Below are 25,618 nucleotides of genomic sequence, written 5' to 3' on the forward strand. Positions count from 1 at the left end.
ACCACAGTATTTTATGTTTGAAAACGCAACACCTTTTCATTTGCACACAGCAACTTTGTTACAACTACGTTGTAACCACCTGCTTAAAGGGTAATTGTGGTTTGTGGACCCCAACTGCTTATGTAAAGATACAGATCAACCTTGTATGGGTTGTATGAATTACACACTCAACATGACTTTATAACGTTTTAGAAACGGGTTTAAGGTGTCTGATTTATGATGGTAGACCCGCTCCTTTATGCTCCCGGTTTTCAGAATAAGACACTCGTAGCCTATGCAGCTCACAGGCAGTATAGACCTTGACAATACTGCTTACCTTGACATAAGTGCTTAAATTGGAGTCTATATTTCGGGTGCTTTTGAATCTGGGCCTACAGGCACTTGTGAGTAAAATATAGGTCTATCACATCTGCATCTGTTGTCTTTCCACTATAGAGACTGAAGAGTAACAGCATGGTTAGCATTGCTATACTCCATTGAACTAACATTCAGAATGTGGAGTTATAATTATGCTGCATGGTATCCAGTAAATGTGTACTTGATAGAATTAATAACTATCCGAATCAACAATGTTTTACAGTGATATGATGATGTCTTAAAGGGCGGGAAAGTATGGCTGGAATTCAGAGTATTGTAAAGGAGTTTATTGTTTTTCATTGAAGATGGTGTTGATAAGTAATTGTTAGTAGGAATAACATCTCATTTAGGAAAACATTTAAATGAAAAAGTCGTTGTATTTCAAGGATGCATCACACCACAGAATTTTACAAAATTGCGAACACAATTTCAACCAACGTAAGGCGTGTTTGTATCTTTATTTTAATACTATAACCTACATGGAAATTAGTTGCAACACGGAGAAATAACATAAACAAATAAATAAAGCTTAAAGTGGCACATTTAATTTTTTCAACAAAATTACACGTTTTGCAAAAATGAACTAAGTCATTTTCTTGGCATTTTTTATTTCTTGTAAAAAAAATCCCTCAGAGTGCTCCCCATTTCAGCTCTCACGACCTCCCATGAGCACAAGCTGAAACGCTGAAATACAAAAACGACAAACAAATATGTAATAGGTGAAAAGAATACATTATACACCATAGGTATAGACTAGGCCCACTCCTCCCTCTCAATAAAATGCAACCTATGAGATGCTTTACCTCACGTGAAAGAAAGTCGTCCACCTGTTTGAAGTAGTTCTTAACCATATCACCAATCAGAAGGTTTTGACGCAGACACATGTCTCTGACCTGAAGTTGTAAACAACAAACATTAATATCAATATCCACGTGATTACATGAATAATAATAGTATAAATAATCATAATTGTGTAACAAGTTACAGTTAACCTAATAATCCTAACCTGCTACGATAATTATCCTAACCTGCTGCGTAATTTCGGGTTAATCTCCTACGAAAAGTCAAATCTGACGTTAATTTGGCCAGAGCTGGATCCCTTCTAGTCATGACCCTGTCCCACGTGCAGTTATACAAAATAACAAAGGACTTTAATCTGTATAGCAGCTCGCTGACAGTGAGCACTGAGCGTCATTGTTCATGTTATTTTATTTGGCCTGTAGAAACTGTAATAAAACACCTTCATGACATTGTATCTAGCTCTTAATAATAAATCAGGTCCACAAGAAATTGTTTGATTTGCCTTTTTATATTCCAATGTCACTTTGTTTTACAACAAATAATGAAATGCCATGTGGGCTACATGTAGTACATTAAGATAACTGCAGTGGAGCAGCTGTGTGGAGTCCAACTATTATCATCGTGTTCTTCTTTCTGTAACAGAGTAGCTATGCAATTAGTTACACGTTCCATCCCTTGGGAGAGGATAGAAAAAGTATGCCTTTAAACGCTTGTACCGTAGGCTATCAAGCCTACTCGATAAATATAACATTGAACTACAAAAATAGATAGGCTACTGTATTGAAAGTACATTGCTTGAAGGGCCTTGTGTATCTGCACACAGAAGACAAGAACGCAAAATGTCGTCAACAGCTATGCAAGGTGAAGGAATGGAATTTTCAATGCTCTTTCACTTTCCCCACTTGAACTTTCCTTGTTTTACATATTACCTCATCCATGGCATATCAATGAGGGAGGCTATGAAGGTAGGGCAGGTAGCCCAACGTTTAGAAGTAGTGTTCAGGGATTTATCAACTCACCGGACACATGGCCACTCTTAACTTGTCCTTTGTGGTACATCTTCTGTGTGTAATTGTTCTTTACCCGGTTGTGTATGCTAAATGCAGTGACCAAAAGGAGCAAATGTATTATCTTTCTCAAACTCGCCAGACCCTCAATGATCTTTCCATGGTCCGTCAATTTCTTTAACCTGTTACAAATTGACCATATAGGCAGAGACATATTTAGAAATATGGCTCTGAATATTGGCTGTAGCATATATACTGTGATATCACAAGTTATTTATTCTAGTTTAAAAATAGATTATTGAAGTTTGATTCATTCATATATTCAGTAGTTTTATTGAGATGTGGTGTATTTTGTGTGTGGTGTAGGAGAGGAGACCAAGAGGCTGTATCCCAGAGGCGGAAAGGTTAAGGGTCCAACGTCCAACGCTTTCATTAGAGGTGATGCTCAGGAGATCATGAGTGGATACAATTTCTGTGTTAGTCTTGTTCAATCACATGGTTACACGGGGTGTTATTGTGATTACAGGAGGGGGAAAAGCTTTGGACACTGAGACTTGCGTTTCAACTAGCCAGCGAGCTCTTCCAACAAAACCTAACACTTGTGAAATGGAATTCCATCAAACTCAGGGAGCTCAAAGACCTTCTTGCTCCACAAAATATGACCTATTCGGAATGTGTACGTTCTTGGTTATGTTTCATTTGTTAAACTGTAAATTGGTACACAATTGTGATTATTTATACTATTTTTAGTCATGTAATCACATGGATATTGATATTAATGTTGTTTGAATGTTAGTTCAATGGAGTATAGCAATGCTAACCTGTATTACTCATGCTGTTACTCTTCAGTCTCTATAGTGGAAAGACAACAGATGTAGAGGTAACATCAACACACATATCTGGATAGAAGTCCAATAAAAGTCCAATAAAAACACACCAATATGGAATACTTTGACAAATGATCTATGTGATAGACCTATATTTTACTCACAAGTGCCTGTAGGCCCAGATTCAAAAGGCTCCAATTTAAGCACTTATGTCAAGGTAAGCACTTATGTCAAGGTCTATACTGCCTGTGAGCTGCATAGGCTACGAGCGTCTTATTCTGAAAACCGGGAGAATAAAGGAGCGGGTCTACCAAAATAAATCAGGCCACTTAAACCCGATTCTAAAACGAAATAAACTAATGTTGAGTGTTTAATTGATGTAACCCATACAACGTTGAAATGTATCTTTAAATAGGAAGTTGAGGTCCAGAAATGGTTTCAACGTAGTTGGATACCATAGTTTCCGGGTGTAAATGAAAAAGGTGTTGCGATTGCGAAGACGAGATTTAAACGCTTTTGTTTCCGAAGTGAAAGGACAACGAAATGTTTGCAAATAAATGCATATTAATTGAAGCTGTCGTCTGACTAAAATGGATTCACAAGTAAATGTTTTTCATCTCAAACATGTTCCTGGTTGGTAATCCAATATTTCAGAATAAAATAAGAAATGAGTTAAGGTTTTAACAAGTCTTCGAGAGATGCACCTGTCCTTTCCGTGCGTTGTCTCCAGGCCGAAAGATATACTGTCAGGTATGAAAGCGCCTGTCTACTGGGACTTCCACCTTTCACTTTCGGAACACCGTTCAACATCTTTGTATAAAATATCGACACAGATTGGAGCATGACAGAACTCTGGATTTCGAGAAGTGGATCGATCAGGAAGAACACTTTATCTCTTTATCCTTTGAGGACAACGTCTTCTTTTTAGGAATTCTACAAAGTATAGGCTGTCTTTCTGAAGTGTGCCTAATTTTGCACCTCGGTTGATAGTGAACAGACAGAACTACAGTAGACCTACGATAAAATGGGTTCAATAAGCTTTTGGATGTGCTTGATCCTGACGATTTGCACCTGGAATAAAACCATCGGTTGCAGGTGGATGAGGACACTGCCTCGGTCTCCGAGCATGTTCCAAATGCTCAGCAACAGCACCATAACGATGCTTCAGAAAATGGTAGGATATAGGGTCATGTTTATTTAGTTGTTCCTGGTCATTGAGCAGTTGTCATCTGTTCAACATTTCATGTGCTGCTGTGTTTCATTTGATTCAGTTACTCCTATATGTATACAATAATAATATTGCAATCATTTGTTTCTATTTTTTGGCATCACAGGGTCATGTGGTCTCTCGGAAATCTCAGAACACTTTCCCTAACGAGCAATACAGACAAGTCGATAATTTCACGGTAAGATATATGCATAGACTACACTATTTTAAAAAAGGTTTTGGTTCAACGTTTTTTCTAAGAGTGTAGGCCATATAATTAGTTTTTAACGAATACGCAATTTTCTATACTTTTCTGATATTCATAAGGCATGTACTAATACAAATCACTCTTCTAGGATAACGGCCGGATTGTCTTCATTTCGCAAACTCTGAACGCTATAGAGAAATTGTACAGCAGTGGTAAATATGATTCCACCGCCTGGGACCAGAAAGTAGTTGACGAGTTTATGATTGGCCTGCATCGCCAGACCTCGGAGCTGGACCAATGCGTAAGTCTATGTGATTTGTGATTTTCTCTTAACATTAATGCAACAAGGCAAACATTATCCTATAATTTTAGATTGCCATATAATGTGATTTAAACGAATCATAATATAACATGAATTACTTTATATTTTGTTCCAACAGGTAAAGACTATAAAACCTGGACTATCAACATCTGTCAAAAGAGTGAACAAATATATGAGCCTTCACTTCAAAATCCTGAAGAATTACTTGGAACGCGAGGTAGGTCAATTAGTCTTACCAAGAGAGTACATTCACCAAGTAGGGATATATTCATATGTGTTGACACAACATGTGTCTATTCTAAAATATTACATGTGCGTTTCGTTCATGCAGGAATACAGCGCAAGCGGCTGGGAAGACATAAGGAACGTGGTGATGTCACACATGCTAAGACTAGTCACGATACCAATTGACTAACCAATGAGCCTCGTGTGTGTGTAGAGATGATTTATTTATACGTCTATTTTTTCAACTATTTATTATATATGTTTTATTTATTTATTATGTGTATTCACAACTCTGCGAAGTAAAACACATTTTATACTGAATAATGAATTATGTGCTAGGTATTTTTAGGCTGTAGAAAATGTAACAATGTTTTCATGCAGTGATTTTTGTATTTATGAAGGCCATTGTATACTGTATTTATTATAAGGATTAAATACATTTTAATTAAATAAATGTGACCTCTAACAGCTGAAATCTATTTCAATCTAACATATTTACATATAGGCCTAATAAAAATGTCCTTAGTCGTGATAATGCCACACAGTGTTGTTGTGTCTTAACTTGAAGACTCACTGATGATATCACACAACCTGTGTAAAATGGCTGGGAAACCTTTAAAATGCGTCCGCAGTGGAGGCAAGAGAAGTAGACCTTTCAGCACCATGGCAAACAAACAGACCGGATCTGACAGGATTACAGCAATCCTGAATGAATCGTGAATAATGATTAGTGAGAAAGTTAAAGACGCACAAATATCATACCCCCATGACATGCTAACCTCTCAGCATTACAGTAACTGCCGAGGTTTGCACTTTCTGGAGATGGGGTATGATATTTCAAATCAAACTTTATTTGTCACATGCACAGAATACAACAAGCGTAGACCTTACCGTGAAATGCTTACTTACAAGTCCTTTAACCAACAGTGCAGTTCAAGAAGAGTTAAGAAGATATTTACCAAATAAACAAAAGTAAAAAATTATTAAAAGCAACACAATAAAACAACAATAAGGGGGTACTGGTACCAGGGGTACAGGTTAGTTGAAGTAATGTGTACATGTAGGTAGGTCTGAAGTGACTATGCATAGATATTAAACAGAGAGTAGCAGCAGTGTACAAAACAAATGGAGGAGGGGGTGTCAATGTAAATAGCACGGTGGCCATTTGATTAATTGTTCAGCAGTCTTATGGCTTGGGGGTAGAAGCTGTTAAGGAGCCTTTTGGTCCTAGACTTGGCGCTCTGGTTCCACTTGCTGTCCGGTAGCAGAGAAAGCAGTCGATGACTTGAGTGACTGGAGTCTCGGACAATTTTATGGGCTTTCCTCTGACAGTGCCTATTATCATATAGGTCTCGGACGGCAGGAAGCTTTGCCCCAGGGATGTACTGGGCCGTACCAACTACTCTCTGTAGCGCCTTATGGTTAGATAACGAGCAGTTGCCATACCAGGCGGTGATGCAACCGGTCAGAATGCTCTCGATGGTGCAGCTGTAGACATTTGAGGTTCTGTGGACCCATGCCAAATCTTTTCAGTCTCTTGAGGGGGAAAAGGTTTTGTCGTACCCTTCTCAGGACTGTCTTTGAGTGTTTTAAACATGATAGTTTGCTGGTGATGTGGACACCAAGGAATTTGAAACTGTCCACCCGCTCCACTGCAGCCCCGTAGATGTTAATGGGAGCCTGCTTGGCCCACCTTTTCCTGTAGTCCATGATCAGCCCTTTGTCTTGCTCACATTGAGGGAGAGGTTATTGTCTTGGCACCACACTGCCAGTTCTCCGACCTCCTCCCTATAGGCTGTCTCATCGTTGTCGGTGATCAGGCCAACCACTTTGTGTCATCAGCAAACTTAATATTGGTGTTGGAGTCGTGTTTGGCCACGCAGTTTTTGGGTGAACAGGGAGTACAGCAGGGGACTAAGTACACACCCCTGAGGGGCCCCAGTGTTGAGGATCAGCGTGACAGACGTTTTGTTGCCTACTCTTACCACCTGGGGGAGGCCCATCAGGAAGTCCAGGATCCAGTTGCGGAGGGAGGTGCGGAGGGAGGTGTTTAGTCCCAGGGTCCTTAGCTTAGTGATGAGCTTCGTGGGCACTATGGTGTTGAACGCTGAGCTGTAGTCAGTGAATAGCATTCTCACATAGGTGTCCTTTTTTGTAGGTGGGAAAGAGCAGTGTGGAGTGCGATTGAGATTGCGTCATCTGTGGATCTGTTGGGGCGATATGCGTATTGGAGTGGGTCTAGAGTATCTGGGAGGATGCGAGATGTGAGACATGACCAGCCGTTCAAAGCACTTCATGGCTCCCGACGTGAGTGCTACGGGGCGGTAATCATTTAGGCAGGTTACCTTCGCTTCCTTGGGCACAGGGACTATGGTGATCTACTTGAAACATGTAGCTATTACACACTCGGTCAGGGAGAGGTTGAAAATGTCATTGAAGACACTTACCAGTTGTTCCGCGCATGCTTTGAGTACCTGTCCTGGTAATCCGTCTGGCCCTGCGGCTTTGTGAATGTTGACCTGTTTAAAGGTCTTGCTCACATCGGCTACCGAGAGCATTATCACACAGTCATCCAGAACAGCTGGTGCTCTAGTACATGCTTCGGTGTTGCTTGCCTCGAAGCAGCATAAAAGGCATTTAGTTCGTCACTGGGCATCTCGGGTCTGGGTTTCCCTCTGTTGTCCATAATAGTTTTCAAGCCCTGCCACATCCGACGAGCGTCAGAGCCGGTGTAGTAGGATTCAATCTTAATCCTGTACTGACGCTTTGCTTGTATGATGGTTCGTCTGAGGGCATAGCGGGACTTACAGTGGGGGAAAAAAGTATTTGATCCCCTGCTGATTTTGTACGTTTGCCCACTTACAAAGAAATGATCAGTCTTTAATTTTAAATGGTAGGTTTATTTTAACAGTGAGAGACAGAATAACAACAAAAAAATCCAGAAAAACGCATGTCAAAAATGTTATAAAATGATTTGCATTTTAATGAGGGAAATTTATTTAGGCACAAAAGTTAATTAATTTGTCATGTTGTCTTGCAATATTACTTAACAGCCATGTTGCAACCCGAATGGATGTTTTAGAATGAGTTATTTTTTAATAGGTTTACATATTTTCCCTTTGTCATTCAGGCCTGTAATGTGGAGTGAATGCAATGGTGTTGATCCATGCAGAGTCTTCTATCAGCTCAGCCAATACACACTGTAGCTATTTTAAAATCATCTTTAGCCTCAGAGTGACATTCCTGAGTTTCCATTCACTCCCACAGCTCATTTAGGAAGGATGGCGATATATTTGCAGTGTCTGGTTGCTATTATACACGATCCAGAGATGAATTACCATACTCAAAATATTAAGGAGTTAGGGATTATTTATTAACCTCACCTGATCTATGCCTGTCTAAAGAAAAATCAGTTAGTGCGCACGGGAGGCCTTGAGAGTTGAAATAGACGGCATCCTGAGACATTTTCAGAAGAAATAAAAAAAAAAAATGCCAAGAAAACACGTGTCATGGTAGCATATTGTACTTACATTTTGCATAAAAGTTTATTAAAGCATGTTTTATAAGTAATTTTGTTAAATATATTAATTATGACACTCATATGTGTTTATGTTATTCCTCCATGTTGCCGCAAATTACCACGCACTCTTAGGAAAAAAGGTTCTAGATTGAACCAAAAAGGGTTTTATTAATTGCTTCATATATGGCACCCCTGAAGGTTCTATATAGAACCCTTTTCTAAGAGTGTGTATAATATTTTAACAAACACACACACCACACACACAGCTTATATTTTATACAATATATTTTATATAAATATTTTTATATATTTTATATAAAAATGTGTGATGTGAATCAACCGATGAATGAAGACGAATTTCTCCATGAAATGTTATCCTAAATGTAAAATTACTCCGCATAATTCCATTGCAACATAATCTTCAATGAAAAACAATAAACGCCTTTAGAATACACTTCTAGACAGTAAATCATATGACTGTGGCATCATATTACTGTAAAATAGTTTATTCGTATAGTTATTAATAATACAAAGTACATACTTGTCACAGGGGTCATGAAATGGAGACCAAGACGCTTGTCCAGGGTCCTGCCCCATCTAAGATCTCCTCCCAGGTCCACTCCTCAGAACCATACTGCTGGGTCCTGCTCTTCCTCCCCGAGAATGCACGCTGCTTGGTCCGTTGGTGGTGGGTAGTTCTGTCACAGGGGTCGTGAAATGGAGACCAAGATGCAGCGTGGATAGTGCTCATTTTCAATCTTTTAATGATGACACTTGACAAAATAACAAAAACGACCAACACAGTCCCGTCAGGTACAAAGACTAAAACGGAAAACAACTACCCACAGCCCCAAAGGAAAAACAGGCTGCCTAAGTATTGCTTCCAATCAGAGACAACGAAAGACACCTGCCTCTGATTGGAAACCATATCCCCGGCCGAACATGAAAACCAACACATAGAAAATGATAACTAGAACAAACCCACATAGAAACAGAAAACCCAAAATACCTAAAAAAAACAAACGCCACGCCCTGACCACTCTACTATGGCAAATGACCTCTTTCACTGGTCAGGATGTGACAATACTGGATATTATGCAACATAATTATTATAATCATTTGAATATTAGTTCAATGGACTATACCAATCGCTCTTCAAACCAAGCCTCTACTCTTCAGTCTCTGGAGAGGAAAGGTAATAGTTGCAGAGGTCCCATTAACTTACATAACTGGATGAATAAATAAAATATGTATTTACAAGTCCATTAAAGACAAGAATATTGAATACTTTGACAGATGATCTACGTGAAAGACCTATCTTACACACACATGTCTATAGGCCCAGATTCAAAAGCCCCCGCAATATAGGCTCCAATTGAAGCAGTATTCCCAAGGTCTATACTGTCTGTGCACTTCATAGGATAGCAGTGTCTTTTTCTGAAATCCGGGAGCATATAGAAGGGTGTCTACCAACATATTTCAGACCACCCAAACCTGTTTCTAAAACGTTATAAAGTCATGTTGAGTGTGTAATTCATACAACCCATACAAGGTTGATCTATATCTTACATAAGCAGTTGGGGTCCACAAACCACAATTACCCTTTAAGCAGGTGGTTACAACGTAGTTGACACCAAAGTTGCTGTGTACAAATGAAAAGGTGTTGCGTTTTCAAACATTAAATACTGTGGTTTTCGAAGTGAAAAGAAAAACAAAAATGTTTCTATATGGTGATATTTATTTAGGCCATAGTCCGATGGATTCACATGTTTATTTTTTATAAAAAATATCCTGGTTGAAAGGCCAATATTTCAAGATAAAACAGCAAATAACTCAAGATGTAACAATTCTTCGAGCGATGCACCTGTCCTTTCCCTGCATTTTCTCCAGACGTAAAACAACACTCAGGTATGAAAGTGTAAGGGAACTTCCACCTTTCACTTTTGGAATACCTTGCAGACTCTTTGTATAAAGGATCGACACAGGTTGGAGCATGGCAGAACTTGTGTATTCTAGAAATTGATCAGTCAGGAAGAACACGTTATCTCTTTATCCGTTGCGGAAGACTTACTTTTGTCGGAATTAGACGAAGTAGGCTGTCTTTCGGAAGGGCATTAACGTTGATTGCGGACAGAACGAGAACTACAGTTTATCTACGCTAAAATGGGTTCAATCAGCTTTTGGATGTGCTTGGTCATGACGATTTGCACCTGGAATAAAACCATCGGATGCACGTGGATGAGGACACTGCCTCGGTCTCCGAGCATGTTCCAAGTGTTCAGCAACAACACCATAACGATGCTTCAGAAAATGGTAGGATATAGTGTCATGTTTATTCACTTCCTGGTCATTGAGCTCTTGTCATCTTTTCAACATTTCATGAGCTGCTACGATTCATTTAAATTACCTGACTCCTTTTGCTACAGTAATAATAATGCAATTTTTGTTTACATTTTTGGCATCTCAGGGTCATGAAGTCTCTCGAGATCCTCAGATCACTTTCCCTGACAAACAATACAGACAAGTCAATAATTTCAAGGTAAGAAATATGCATAAAAAAGGTTTTGTTCTATCCATAAGCTTTCTTTCTGAGATTGGAATAAACACTGAATTCGGAAAGTATTCAGACCCTTTCACCTTTTCCACATTTTGTTACGTTACAGATCATTTCTAAAATTGGTTACAAATAAATAAATAATCATCATCAATCTACACACAATACCCCATAATGGTAAAGCAAAAACTGTTTTTTGTTTTGAATAAATTAGCAAAAATGTGTAAAAACATGTTTTGGCTTGGTCATTATGGGTTATTGTGTGTAGATTGATGAGAGAAATCATATTTATTCAATTTCAAAATGAGGCTGTAACGTAACAAAATGTGCAGATAGTGAAGGATTCTGAATACTTCCCGAATGCACTGTATATAATTAGGTTATAACGAATATGCAATTTGCTATAATTTTCTGATATTTGCCCTCAATTCACAAGGCATATACTAATACAATTCACTCTTCTTCTAGGCTGAGGAACAGATGGCCTTCATTTCGCATACTCTGAACGCTATAAAGAAATTGTACAGCAGTGGTAAATATGAGTCCACCGCCTGGGACCAGAAAGGAGTTGACAAGTTTATGAATGACCTCTATCGACAGACCTCGGAGCTGGACCAATGCGTATGTCATTTGTGATTTTCACCTCTTAAACATTAATGCAAAAAGGAAAAACATTATACTATCCTACTAGATTATAATATAAGTGGTTACATGTTAATCAAATCATAATATTAAATGAATTATTTGTATTTTGTTCTAACAGGTAAAGTCTATGAAAAGTAGACTATCAAAATATGTCAAAAGAGTGAACAAAAAGATGAGCCTTCACTTCAAGTTCCTGAAAAATTACTTGAAACGCGAGGTAGGTTGATCCATTTATCTTACAAAGAGAGTACATTCACCAAATCTGTATGTATTTATATGATGATACAACATGTGTCTATTCTCAAATCTTAACAAGTGTATTTCATTTATGCAGGAATACAGCGCAAGCGGCTGGGAAGACATCAGGACAGTGGTGCTGGCACACCTACAAAGACTAGACACAACATTAAGTAGCCAATGAGCGTTATGTGTGTGTTGTGTACATATTGTTTATTTATGTATGTATTTATTCAACTATTTATTTACACGTTTACTTTTTTCTATTTGGACGTATCTATTTATTGTGTAGTAATGTATTCACAACTCTGTGGAGTAAATCATTTTTTATACTGATTATGTGATTGACTTGGGCTATACATATCCTAATGTAACAATGTTTTCGTGCATTTTTTGTTGTTGTTGCTGTTATGAAGGCCATTGCATACTGTATTTATTTAATGCAACCTGATATTAATTTTTTGTTATTGTACTAATGAAATATATTTTCATTAAATAAATGTGTCCTATACAGCTGTAATCGTTTTTAATCACATAAATTGTAATTTACCGCATACACACATTTAGCAGATGTTTTAACGGGTTTAGCGATATGCTTGTATTTCTAGCTCTACCACTGCAGTAATATCTGACAATACACAACAATACACACAAATCTAAAAGTAAAAGAATGGACATAAGAAAGATAGAAATATGTCGGAGTCCAGAGTATATATATATAGAGTACCAGTCAAAAGTTTGGACACTCCTAAGGGCTTATATTTTTGACAACTTTCTACATTGTAGAATAATAGTGAAGACATCAAAACTATGAAATAACACATATGGTATCATGTAGTAACCAAAAAAAGTGTTAACAAATCAAAATATAATTTATATTTCTTTAAAGTATCCACCCTTTGCCTTGACAGCTTTGCACACTCTTGGCATTCTCTGAACCAGCCTCAGGAGGTAGTCACCTGGAATGCATTTAATTTAACAGGTGATCCATGTTAAAAGTTAATTTGTGGAATTTCTTTCCTTCTTAATGCGTTTGAGCCAATCAGTTGTGTTGTGACAAGGTAGGGGTGGTATACTGAAGATAGCACTATTTGCTAAAAGACAAAGTCCATATTATGCAGGAAAAGCTCAAATAAGCAAAGAGAAATGACAGTCCATCATTACTTTAAGACATGAATGTCAGTCAATGCGGGAAATTTCTAGAACTTTGATCGTTTCTTCAAGTGCAGTCGCAAAAACCATCAAGCGCAATGATGAAACTGGCTCTCATGAGGACAGACACAGGAAAGGAAGACCCAGAGTTTCTTCTGCTGCAGAGAATAAGTTCATTAGCGCTACCAGCTTCAGAAATTGTAGCCCAAATAAATGCTTCACAGAGTTCAAGAAACAGACACATCTCAACATCAAGTGTTCAGGGGAGACAGCCTGAATCAGTCCTTCACAGTCGAATTGCTGCAAAGAAAACACTACTTGTGTGTGTGTGTGTGTGTGTGTTGGGATGTATTGACATTATGGACAGTATGTGGATAGAATGACTATTTTTTATGAATTTGCAACTGGGTTTTATTTTGACTTCGACGATTTTGTTATCAGACTTATTTTATCGGTTCACGCGAAGTTATTAGCAGTTGAAAGCAAAGCTCGCGAATAGTCTTTCCTCGCTATAGTAATAGTCTAGCCGATATCTACATGGAATAATCTTATCTTGTGGTTCAACTATAATGTAAAGCTGATTTAAAGGAGAATGTGTATAGATTTACTGTGATTTGTTCGTCCAGGAGAAGGAGCAGGCATGGAATTCATACTGCTGCATGTGCTAGTCTGGAAAATGAAAGTTCCCTCCTCCGGTAGGTTGATCAGGGGAAATTCTCCATACAGTTTTCTCTTTCCTAATTCCACATAAAACTACTTAACACAGCCAAGATGTTCAAACTCATCTGGAAAACTAACAGCGAAACAAACTGCTATTTACAATGTATACAATGCAGAGTTGGACGTGTATTTGTCTTATTATTTGCAGTATGCAGAGCGTGTGTCATTGCTGTGACTGGATCCGACACCACTACGGTCACTTGAGCTCAGAATACCTTTCCCTGCTGGACCAGATGGTGAGTTATCAGCACACTGTAAGAGGAGACTGAATGCATGTATTAAGGACAGCAAAACAACCAACCAAGTAAAATAGTCATATGTTTCATGTTTAGCATCTGTGTTAGAAAACTGTTAACCTATATTTGAATATACATAGTAAAAGGGCGCTAAGGCTATAATGACAGCGATCAAGAGAGTATATCTACATTAGGCCTACTGTACTTGCAGTATAAGTTATACTTTATGTCTGTCTTGATTGGTCTTGAAGTTTTTGACACGTGACTTAACGTACTATATTGGTTGTTTTCCAGGGAGGAGATATCACAAAGCAGGATGCCCCAGTCTTTTTCCCAACATCACTTTACAGACACATAGATGATGCCGAGGAAAAAACTAGAATTTTGTCTTATCATGTTCTGATGTACTTTGGAATGGCGGTCTTGACCCAATGTTATATGGATGCCTTAAAACTTGTTTGGGATAGGGGGCAGTATTTTCTCGGCTGGATGAACTGTCAAAATAGCTGAGCTATGTACTCAGAATATTGAAAAATGTGCTTTCGCCGAAAAGCTATTTTAAAATCTGACACAGCGATTGCATAAAGGAGTTCTGCATCTGTAATTCTTAAAATAATTGTTATGTATTTTGTCAACGTTTATGATGAGTATTTTTGTAAATTCACTGGAAGTTTTTGGTGGGAAAACATGTTCTGAACATCACACGCCAATGTATGGATTAAAACCTCTTAGGGATAGGGGGCAGTATTTTCACGTTTGGATGAAAAAAATGTGCCCAAATTAAACTGCCTCCTACTCAGACTCAGAAGGTAGGATATGGATATTATTAGTAGATTTGGATAAATACTCTGAAGTTTCTAAAACTGTTTGAATGATGTCTGTGAGTATAACAGTACTCATATAGCAAGTAAAAACCTGAGAGAAATCCAACCAGGAAGTGGGAAATCTGAGAATTGTAGTTCTTCTTTTGAATCCCTATCGAAACTACAGTGTCTAAGGGGTCATGTTGCACTTCCTAAGGCTTCCATTGGCTGCCAACAGCCTTCAGAAAGTTTTTTCATCCTTCTCCTGTTACTGGGCAGAAAATAGGAGCTCAGTCAATCAGTGGCCTGTCTGAGGACAAGGGACTTGGTGATTAGCGAGCCCGCGAGCGCGCCGTTCCTTTTTTTCTTCTGGAATGAATACGCTATTGTCCGGTTGGAAAATTATTTCATTTTTACGTTAAAAATACCCTAAAGATTGATTGTAAACATTGTTTGACATCTTTCTACAAACGGTAATGGAACTTTTGAGCTTTTCGTCTATTTATTTGCGCCCCCGCCTCGTGCCTTTGGAATAGTGTTCTGGACGTGCCAACAAAACGGAGGTATTTGGACATAAATGATGGACTTTATCGAACAAATGAACATTTCTTGTGGAAGTGTGTCACATCCTGACCAGCAGAGGGAGCAATTGGATTAGTTTTGGTCAGCATGTGGCAGGGTTTTTGTGTGTGTGAATGGTTGTGTTGGTGATTAGGATTCCCAATTGAAGGCAGGTGTGTTGAGTTGCCTTTGATTGGGAGTCCTATATAGGAGTGTGTGTTTTTCTTTGGGGTTGTGGGTAATTGTTTCTTGTTTAGTGTGGTTGCACCTGACAGGACTGTTGGCTGTCGGTTTTCTCAGTTTGTTTTTGTTATAGTGTTCTTTCTATTAAATTCAAGATGACGAACACTAACTCTGCTGCATTTTGGTCCACTTCTTCTCTCCATGACGACAGTTGTGACAGAATTACCCACCAAACCAGGACCAAGCAGCAGAGGAACGAGGAGGAAGGATGGACGTGGGCAGAGATAAGGAGGAGCGTTTCCAGGGCTATGGAAGAGTTTAGTAAACTCGAGAGGCAGCCCCAAGATTTTTTTTGGGGGGGCACAAGGGCTGTTTGGCGGGGCGAGATGGGAGCCCCAGGCCAGCTCCCCGTACCCTTGTAGGGCAGAGACAGACTGGACAGGTCCCGTGCTTTGGGGTTGTGGCTGTGGTGAGGCCTGGGATTTTCAGGCTTGTAGGCACAGTACCAGCGCCCCGCATGTGCCAGGGCGAAGTGAGCATCGAGCCGGAAGGGGTGATGCCAACCCTGCGGTCAAGACCGCCAGTGCGCCTCTAAGGTCCGGTGTTTCCCGCTATACGCACTAGCATGGAGGTGCGTGTCTCCAGGCTGGCACGTCCGGTACCAGCCCCACGAATCAGGCGTCTAGTGCGTCAGCCCAGCCTCGCCAGTCAAGAGTCACCAGAGCTGTCCGCCAGTCAAGAGTCACCAGAGCGGTCCGTCTGCCAGGGTCAGCCCGAGTGGCCCGACTGCCAGGGTCAGCCCGAGTGGCCCGACTGCCCGGGTCTGCCAGAGTGGCCCGACTGCCCGGGTCTGCCAGAGTGGCACGACTGCCCGGGTCTGCCAGAGTTGCCCGACTGCCCGAGTCTGCCAGAGTGGCCCGCCTGTCCTCCGGGTCTGCCAGAGTGGCCCGCCTGTCCTCCGGGTCTGCCAGAGTGGCCCGCCTGTCCTCCGGGTTTGCCAGAGTGGCCCGCCTGTCCTCCGGGTCTGCCAGAGTGGCTCGCCTGTCCTCTTGGTCTGCCAGAGTGGCCCGCCTGTCCTCCGGGTCCGCCAGAGTGGCCCGCCTGTCCTCCGGGTCCGCCAGAGTGGCCCGCCTGTCCTCCGGGTCCGCCAGAGTGGCCCGCCTGTCCTCCGGGTCCGCCAGAGTGTCCCGACTGTCCTCCGGGTCCGCCAGAGTGGCCCGACCGTCCTCCGGGTCTGCCAGAGTGGCCCGCCTGTCCTCCGGGTCTGCCAGAGTGGCCCGCCTGTCCTCCGGGTCCGCCAGAGTGGCCCGACCGTCCTAAAATAGTGTTAGAAAAGATTTCTAACACTATTTTAGAGTTTTGTTGACGCTATGACTTCGTGGATAACTGTATAGTTTGCATTGATGGTTTGAGCTATGTACTCAGAATATTGAACAATGTGCATTCTCTGTAAAGTTATTTTGTAATCTGACACAGCGGTTGCATTAAAAAGAAGTATATCTATAATTCTTAAAATAATTGTTCCATAATTTGTCAACGTTTATGATGAGTATTTCTGTAATATGTGTGCTCATTGTGCTCATTTACCGGGAGTTTTGGAGGCTAAACATTTTCTGAACATCACGCGCCAATGTAAAATGCTGTTTTTGGATATAAATATGAACTTGATCAAACAAAACATACATGTATTGTGTAACATGATGTCCTATGAGTGTCATCTGATGAAGATCGTCAAAGATTAGTGCTTAATTTTAGCTGTATTTCGGGTTTTTGTGACGCCTCTCCTTGCTAGGAAAATGGCTGTGTGGCTTTTCTTGTTTAGGTGGTGTCCTAACATAATGTAATGCTTTCCTTTCGCTGTAAAGCCTTTTTGAAATCGGACAATGTGGTTGCATTAACGAGAAGTGTATCTTTAAAATGGTGTAAAATAGTCGTATGTTTGAGAAATTGAAATTATTAGATTTTTGTTGTTTTGAATTTTGCGACATGCTATTTTGTCAAACGATCCCATTAACCTCTTACATCTAGACGTTCCGCTAGCAGAACACCGCTCCAATATCCAATGATTGGGCGTGGCGCGAAATACAACTCCTTGAAAATCCGAAAACTTCCATTTTTCAAACATATGACTATTTTACAGCATTTTAAAGACAAGACTCTCCTTTATCTAACCACACTGTCCGATTTCAAAAAGGCTTTACAACGAAAGCAAAACATTAGATTATGTCAAGAGAGTACCCAGCCAGAAATAATCACACACCCATTTTTCAAACTAGCATATAATGTCACAAAAAACAAAACCACAGCTAAATGCAGCACTAACCTTTGATGATCTTCATCAGATGACACTCCTAGGACATCATGTTATACAATACATGCATGTTTTGTTCAATCAAGTTCATATTTATATCAAAAACCAGCTTTTTACATTAGCATGTGACGTTCAGAACCAGCATTCCCACCAAACACTTCTGTTGAATTTACTAAATTACTCACGATAAACGCTCACAAAAAACATAACAATTATTTTAAGAATTATAGATACAGAACTCCTTTATGCAATCGTGGTGTCCGATTTTAAAATAGCTTTTCGGTGAAAGCACATTTTGCAATATTCTGAGTAGATAGCTCGCCATCACGGGCTAGCTATTTTGACACCCACCAAGTTTGGTACTCACCAAACTCAGATTTACTATAAGAAAAATTGGATTACCTTTGCTGTTCTTCGTCAGAATGCACTCCCAGGACTTCTACTTCAACAACAAATGTTGGTTTGGTTCCAAATAATCCATAGTTATATCCAAATAGCGGCGTTTTGTTTGTGCGTTCAAGACACTATCCGAAGGGTAACGAGGGTGAAGCGCGGACGCGTATCGTGACAAAACATTTCAAAATATTCCATTACCGTACTTCGAAGCAGGTCAAACGCTGTTTAAAATAAATTTTTATGCGATTTTTCTCGTAAAATAGCGATAATATTCCGACCGGGAGTCGTTGTTTTCGTTCAAAGACTGATAATCTAAAATGGACTCTTCACATGCACGCGCACACCCGTCTCATTGTTCTCAGATCGACCACTATCCAAATGCGCTACTGTTTTTCAGCCATGGGCAGCAAAGTCATCATTCAACGTTCTGGCGCCTTCTGAGAGGCTATGGGAGCCTTAGAAAGTGTCACTTTACAGCAGAGATCCTTTGTTTTGGATAGAGATGACAAAGAAGGCCAAGAAATGGTCAGACAGGGTACTTCCTGTACAGAATCTTCTCAGGTTTTGGCCTGCCATTTGAGTTCTGTTATACTCACAGACACCATTCAAACAGTTTTAGAAACTTTGGAGTGTTTTCTATCCAAAGCTACTAATTATATGCATATTCCAGTTTCTGGGCAGGAGTAATAACCAGATTAAATCGGGTACGTTTTTTATCCGGCCGTGAAAATACTGCCCCCTATCCATAACAAGTTAACAGGATCCTATCTCGAAGGGGTCCTCAACAGGTTACAATGGGATATAATAGTTGTATGTTTGAGAAATTTGAATTATGACATTTTTGTTGTTTAGAATTTGCCGCCCTGCTATTTCACTGGCTGTTGAATAGTGTGTCCCGCAGCAGAGAGGTTAAATGTATTTGGCTAAGGTGTATGTAATCTTCCGACTTCAACTGTACATTGGGATGATGCAGTTTAGACATTGTTTGCTCATTGACGTCTTACACATTCTAAATTCTATAGTTGTACATCCTTTATATGTCGGCTAGACATCAACATTCTATTATGATATCTTGGCGACATCTTCCCAATGTGCAAACGCTCTTCAAACTACATATTCCCTAACCAATTCGATACCTCAGGCAAAAGTGTCTATGATTACTGGGGAGAAGACTCAGGGAAAACTGATTACATCACACAACTTGTGTAAAACAGCTTGGAAAGCCCCAAAATGCTTCCACCGCAGGCGTCATGTGACATAAGACGTTTCAGCACCATTGACATGTATCACTACTAGCGCTAAAACGCATGAAGACGTCAGCCGCTTCAGCACATTGGACGTTGCCACAAGGTCAAAGATTCTATCAGTTGTCCTGTGTTGTGGCTGCAGCCCTGTTGCTAATGTTGTTGCCATGCCTGTAAAACTATAGGCAATAAATGAATGATATATATGATGGGAAATGTAGCTCTCTGAACTTTTTGAAATCACGTTTCAAGTGTCACTCTTATGATTCATCCTCATTGCTGGTCTCCAATAGAAAAAAAATATTTAATACATAAGGCCTACACTAAGCCTATATCAAATAAAACCAAGGCCCGTATTTATTAAGTATCTCAGAGAGTTGCGTTGCTGATATTGGATCAGTTTTGCCTCATAGATTATAATGAATGGATAGAGTGGGTCCTGATCCTAGATCAGCACTCCTACTCTGAGACGCTTTATGAATAACTGCAGCAGAATAATTAGGCTACATCTGAAATTTTTGCCTACAACATGACATGTCAATATGAAACAATCGTTGACAATTTTATCAAGACCCTGATGGAACAGCTGTGTTCGTACTGGGTTAGAACAAAAGCCTGCACCTCCTCCTTCTGGTCTCCAGGACTGTGCAGACAGTTTTGGTGACCACTTCCCTACAGTATATGATTTTGTAGAGTTGAACAGGCCTTGTACATTATGAATTAATCCCAATATAATACAGAAATGGGCAGCAATAAACCAATGCCAAGATTTGACCTTGTATAGTCATTCAAAAACGTGCAAAAGACTATGACACACACACACACACACAGAGCCCTGTCAAAACTATTGACACTGTAGGGAAAATATCCCTGATATCGTAGCCTATACCAAGGAACTTTTGTCACATTCTTTTTCATTTTCCCCTTGTAAAATAAACGACAAATAGAAAGTTCCAACAAATCATGTTGTCGTTGCTTGTCAACGTTGCATCACCAGCAGACAACAGTAGGGTGAAAGTTGGTTACGTCATTGTGAAAATGAAAGTTGAGAGATATGGGTAGTGAAGCGACGTCTCCCATTCACTTTTCATTTGTAGCGCAACAGCAGAAGACTACGGAACAATATTTCGGACTAACTTTGAACGAAACCCGCTAAATGAATGTCTTATATGGCTACATTTCTTAATTAAGAAGTGTGGGTTTTATTTCGACTTCGACGATTTTGTTATCAGACTTTTTTTTATCGGTTCACGCAAAGTTATTAGCAGTTGAAAGCAAAGCTCGCGAATAACCTTTCCTCGCTATAGCAATAGTCTAGCCGATATCTACATGGAATAATCTTATCTTGTGGTTCAACTATAATGTAAAGCTGATTTCAAGGAGAATGTGTATAGATTTACTGTGATTTGTTCGTCCAGGAGAAGGAGCAGGCATGGAATTCATACTGCTGCATGTGCTAGTCTGGAAAATGAAAGTTCCCTCCTCCGGTAGGTTGATCAGGGGAAATTCTCCATACAGTTTTCTCTTTCCTAATTCCACATAAAACTACTTAACACAGCCAAGATGTTCAAACTCACCTGGAAAACTAACAGAGAAACAAACTACTATTTACAATGTATACAATGCAGAGTTGGACGTGTATTTGTCTTATTATTTGCAGTATGCAGAGCGTGTGTCATTGCTGTGACTGGATCCGACACCACTACGGTCACTTGAGCTCAGAATACCTTTCCCTGCTGGACCAGATGGTGAGTTATCAGCACACTGTAAGAGGAGACTGAATGCATGTATTAAGGACAGCAAAACAACCAACCAAGTAAAATAGTCATATGTTTCATGTTTAGCATCTGTGTTAGAAAACTGTTAACCTATATTTGAATATACAAAGTAAAATGGCGCTAAGGCTATAATGGCAGCGATCAAGAGAGTATATCTACATTAGGCCTACTGTACTTGCAGTATAAGTTATACTTTATGTCAGTCTTGATTGGTCTTGAAGTATTTGACACGTGACTTAACATACTATATTGGTTGTATTCCAGGGAGGAGATATCACAAAGCAGAATGCCCCAGTCTTTTTCCCAACATCACTTTACAGACACATAGATGATGCCGAGGTAAAGACTAGAATTATGACTTATCATGTTCTGATATGCTTTGGTATGGCGGTCTTGACCCAATGTTATATTGATGCCATAACCAAAGCCTATTCTAATCTTCTTTTTATATCTTCCTGTGTAGGTTGAGGACAAAGTCAGGTTCCTGAAAGACACCATCTATCAAATCATAAATCTGTTTGATGGGAATATGAAATCTGTCACCTGGGACAAGAAAAACCTGGACGATTTCCTCAACATTCTAGAACGCCAATTGGAGAACCTTAATTCCTGTGTAAGTAATTGGTCTATTTAAAGTATAATCCCTCTTTAGGTCAGGGCTCTCCAACCCCGTTCATGGAGAGTTATCCTCCTGTAGGTTTTCACTCCGTTTTGTTACGTTACAGCCTTTTTCTATAATTGATTAAATAGATTTCCCCCCTCATCAATCTACACACAATACCCCATAATGACAAAGCAAAAACCGTGTTTTAGACATTTTTGCTAAATGTATTAACAATAAAAAACAGAAATATATAAGTATTCAGACCCTTTACTCAGTACTTTGTTGAAGCACATTTGGCAGTGATTACAGCCTTGAGTCTTCTTGGGTATAACGCTACAAGCTTGGCACATCTGTATTTGGGGAGTTTCTGCCATTCTTCTCTGCAGATCCTCTCAACATCTGTCAGGTTGGATAGGGAGCGTCGCTACACTGCTATTTTCAGGTCTCTCCAGTGATGTTCGATCAGGTCAAGTCCGGGCTCTGGCTGGGCCACTCAAGGACATTCAGAGACTTGTCCCAAAGCCACTCCTGCGTTGTCTTGGCTGTATGCTTAGGGTCATTGTCCTGTTGGAATGTGAACCTTCGCTCCAGTTTGAGGTCCTGTGCGCTCTGGAGCATTTTTTCATCAAGGATGTCTCTGTACTTTGCTCCGTTCATCTTTCCCTCGATCCTGACTAGTCTCCCAGTCCCTGCCAATGAAAAACATCCCCACAACATGATGCTGCCACCACCATGCTTAACCGTAGGGATGGTGCAAGGTTTCCTCCAGATGTGATGCTTGGCATTCAGGCCAAATAGGTTTCATAAGACCAGAGACACTTGTTTCTCATGGTCTGAGAGTCCTTTAGGTGCCTTTTGGCAAACTCCAAGTGGGCTGCAATGTGCCTTTTACCGAGGAGTGGCTTACGTTTGGCCACTCTACCTTAAAGGCCTGATCGGTGGAGTACTGCAGAGATGGTTGTCTTTCTGGAAGGCTCTCCCATCCCCACAGAGGAAATCTGGAGCTCTGTCAGAGTGACCATCGGGTTCTTGGTCCCCTCCCTGACCAGGGCCTTTCTCCCCCGATTGCTCAGTTTAGCCAGGCGGCCAGCTCTAGGAAGAGTCTTGGTGGTTACAAATTTCTTCCATTTAAGAATGATTGAGGCCACTGTTTTCTTGGGGACCTTCAGTGCTGCAGAAATATTTTGGTACCCTTTCACAGATCTCTGCCTCGACACAATCTTGTCTCAGAGCTCTACGGACAATTTCCTCAACTTCATGGCCTGGTTTTTGCTCTGACATGCACTGTCAACTGTAGGACCTTAAATATACAGGTTTGTGCCTTTCCAAATCATGTCCAATCAGTTGATTTTACCTCAGGTGGACTCCAATCAAGGTGTAGAAACATCTCAAGGATGATCAATGAAAACAGGATGCACCTGAGGTGATTTATGAGTCTCATAGCAAAGGGTCTGAATTCATTTGTAAATAAGGTGTTTCTATTGTTGCATTGTCATTATTGGGTATTATGTGTTGATTGATGAGGATTTATTTTTCTTTAATCCATTTTAGAGTAAAGCTGTAACTTAACAAAATGTGGAAAAAGGGAAGGGGTCTGAATACTTTCCGAACGCACTGTATATGGGTTATTACAGATTTTGAGCCAGTTTGCGACATCACATAAATAATACTGCAGCACTGAGAAATGTAAATTATTGTGGATTATAATTAATGGACATTTTTTTGTATGCTTTGATACATTTTTCATTATAGCAAATCAAGTTTGATATTTTAAAGTGGAAATTACAATCTTTAGACTCCTTTTCAAACATTGAATACACATTAAGGTTCCATTTCCTGCCGTGCAGGAAAATTCTCTGAAAAAAAGTGATCAAGTGAAGATCCTACATCTGTATGATGCTAATGTTTTGTTTAATTTTGTCCAACAGGTATCACCTGCCATGAAACCTGAGAGGAGACTGAAACGCTACTTCAAGAAGTTGAATAAGAATGTTCTGAGAAAAATGGTGAGTTTGGTTTCGTATGGAAACGTGTTTAATACATGTAATCAAATGAATATAAACTAGGCTAGGCTAAACAGTAGCAGTGTTCATTTAAAAAAAAGTGGGTTTTGGGGACATATGTATCAAGCATCTCAGAGAAGTGCTGATCTAGTATCAGGTCTCCTCTGTCCTTATAGTGATCTAAAAGACAAAACTGATCCTAAATCAGCACTCCTTCTCTGAGAAGCTTAATACATACGGCACCAGTCCTTTCTTTGTTGTTCAAGACAACATGGTCATTATTTCGCCAAGAAAGTTCACCCCACTAATATTTCAAATGTTCTGTGTTTTTCAGAACTACAGTGCACAGGCGTGGGAGCTCATCAGGAAAGAGACAAAACGTCATCTGCAAAGATTGGATATCCTTGCGGCACAGATGTACTGATCATCCAGAATCATTTCAGAAGCTACGCCCTTACCAGTTTATAAAGCTTGAATACAATCATGTGGGACCCTGTCAGTCTATTTATTATATTTAAATCCATAAATTATTGTTTTTTATTTGTATAATTTATTATTTATATTTTGTATTTCCCTTTTGTACCTGTGTTGAACTGAACTGTATTGCCGGTCTACTTGAAAAACCAGTGAAAAAATAATATTGAAAATGTGAATAAAAATGTATTTTGTATTAATTGTCCAAATTTCGTTCTTGTCTGAAACCAATGAGAGTGGATTTATAATATCTTATCTAATCATCAGAGGGGATGCACATTAAACCTGTTGCTGATCAGTCACATGATAATTTCTACTTTAAATTTATGTATGCTTGTAGTTTTGTTTGTTTCTGTAACTTATTTTGAATGTGTTTTTGTACTTTGTGAGGGTTGCTGTTGTTTTTGTTTTTCCTGTTTGTTTTTGTGTGGTAACCACACTGTGGCAGTGGGCTGAAGGGGATGGGGAGATCTGGGTGAGGAGTAGAGGATAATCTGGGGACCAGGAACATTTAGCCCCCACTTGACATTGTGGATGTTTATTTATAAAGTCTGTCCAATGTATTAAACACCTGAATGTCTTACTATGATTGGAGGAGAAATCAGAAAAAAGACATGGAAAGACGAAATGGAAAAAGAGACAAAAAACAAGCAATACCTTTAATGCATAATAGTTTAGTTCCCTGAAAGAGGCAGGGAGTGCAAATAATAAAAACAAATCATTTATATAGCTTAGTCATATACATATAACTTTTTAAGTGGCGTCGTGGGGATCCTCCAAATAATTCTCAATGGATTACTGAGGTCAGTAATTGTATGACATTAGACAAAGTGTGTATTATATAGGCCAATGTGGCAGCACTTTCATAAGACTTGGAAATCCTGGATAGAATAGAGTTATTGTAGATATACTGTATATCCATTTGTATAATGGTATGAGGTTGTTATTTAACATCTATAATGGTGTGTATGCGTTTTTATGGTAAAGTACTAAGAGACCCACCTGTTTCATTCCCCACCTGTTTACCAAGAAATATAGTTTTGTTTTTGTTGTTGTTGCCTGTTTTGCATGTTATTTTGGTATTAATACGTGTCACACATCAGTTTGCAAACAATGTTAAAAAGAATCTTCATAAAGCTGCATACAAACATGGTCTGTTGAGTAAGGCAGCCCCAAAATGCAGGTGTTTCAGCCTAGCTCAGTGCTTTCTGTGGTGGTGGGGCAGCCATCGGAGAATGCAGAG

General features: G+C 39.7%; 2 protein-coding genes and 2 long non-coding RNA genes across 5 annotated transcripts; 3 read left to right on the plus strand and 1 right to left on the minus strand.

Annotated features, from left to right (window-relative positions):
* Positions 1 to 970: 970 nt before the first annotated feature.
* Positions 971 to 9,205, minus strand: LOC115170962 (uncharacterized). Its single transcript, XR_003871119.1, has 3 exons — positions 9,016 to 9,205; positions 1,161 to 1,250; positions 971 to 1,041 (listed from the first exon to the last, which is right to left on the minus strand). It is a non-coding gene; the product is annotated as an uncharacterized LOC115170962 (long non-coding RNA).
* A 1,432-nt stretch (positions 9,206 to 10,637) lies between these two features.
* LOC115170663 (interferon a3-like) lies at positions 10,638 to 12,094 on the plus strand. Its single transcript, XM_029726908.1, has 5 exons — positions 10,638 to 10,787; positions 10,942 to 11,013; positions 11,497 to 11,649; positions 11,792 to 11,890; positions 12,008 to 12,094. Exons 1-5 carry the CDS (start codon positions 10,638 to 10,640, stop codon positions 12,092 to 12,094), a joined length of 561 nt encoding a protein of 186 aa, XP_029582768.1.
* Positions 12,095 to 13,430: 1,336 nt separating this feature from the next.
* LOC115170961 (uncharacterized) lies at positions 13,431 to 14,521 on the plus strand. The gene is made up of 3 exons (XR_003871118.1): positions 13,431 to 13,757; positions 13,931 to 14,018; positions 14,313 to 14,521. It is a non-coding gene; the product is annotated as an uncharacterized LOC115170961 (long non-coding RNA).
* A 4,648-nt stretch (positions 14,522 to 19,169) lies between these two features.
* On the plus strand, positions 19,170 to 24,575 carry LOC115170960 (interferon a3-like). 2 transcript variants are annotated; one of them, XM_029727374.1, is made up of 6 exons: positions 19,170 to 21,003; positions 21,177 to 21,264; positions 21,559 to 21,633; positions 21,758 to 21,907; positions 23,827 to 23,904; positions 24,236 to 24,575. In XM_029727374.1, exons 2-6 carry the CDS (start codon positions 21,178 to 21,180, stop codon positions 24,323 to 24,325), a joined length of 480 nt encoding a protein of 159 aa, XP_029583234.1. In that variant the 5' UTR covers positions 19,170 to 21,003; position 21,177; the 3' UTR covers positions 24,326 to 24,575. The 2 variants fall into 2 exon arrangements, with proteins under 2 accessions (XP_029583234.1, XP_029583233.1); XM_029727373.1 differs by lacking the exon at positions 19,170 to 21,003 and having other exon boundaries at positions 21,012 to 21,264.
* The last annotated feature ends 1,043 nt before the right edge of the window (positions 24,576 to 25,618 follow it).

The sequence above is a fragment of the Salmo trutta genome, chromosome 32 (assembly GCF_901001165.1).
Source record: "Salmo trutta chromosome 32, fSalTru1.1, whole genome shotgun sequence".
Classification (NCBI taxonomy): domain Eukaryota; kingdom Metazoa; phylum Chordata; class Actinopteri; order Salmoniformes; family Salmonidae; genus Salmo; species Salmo trutta.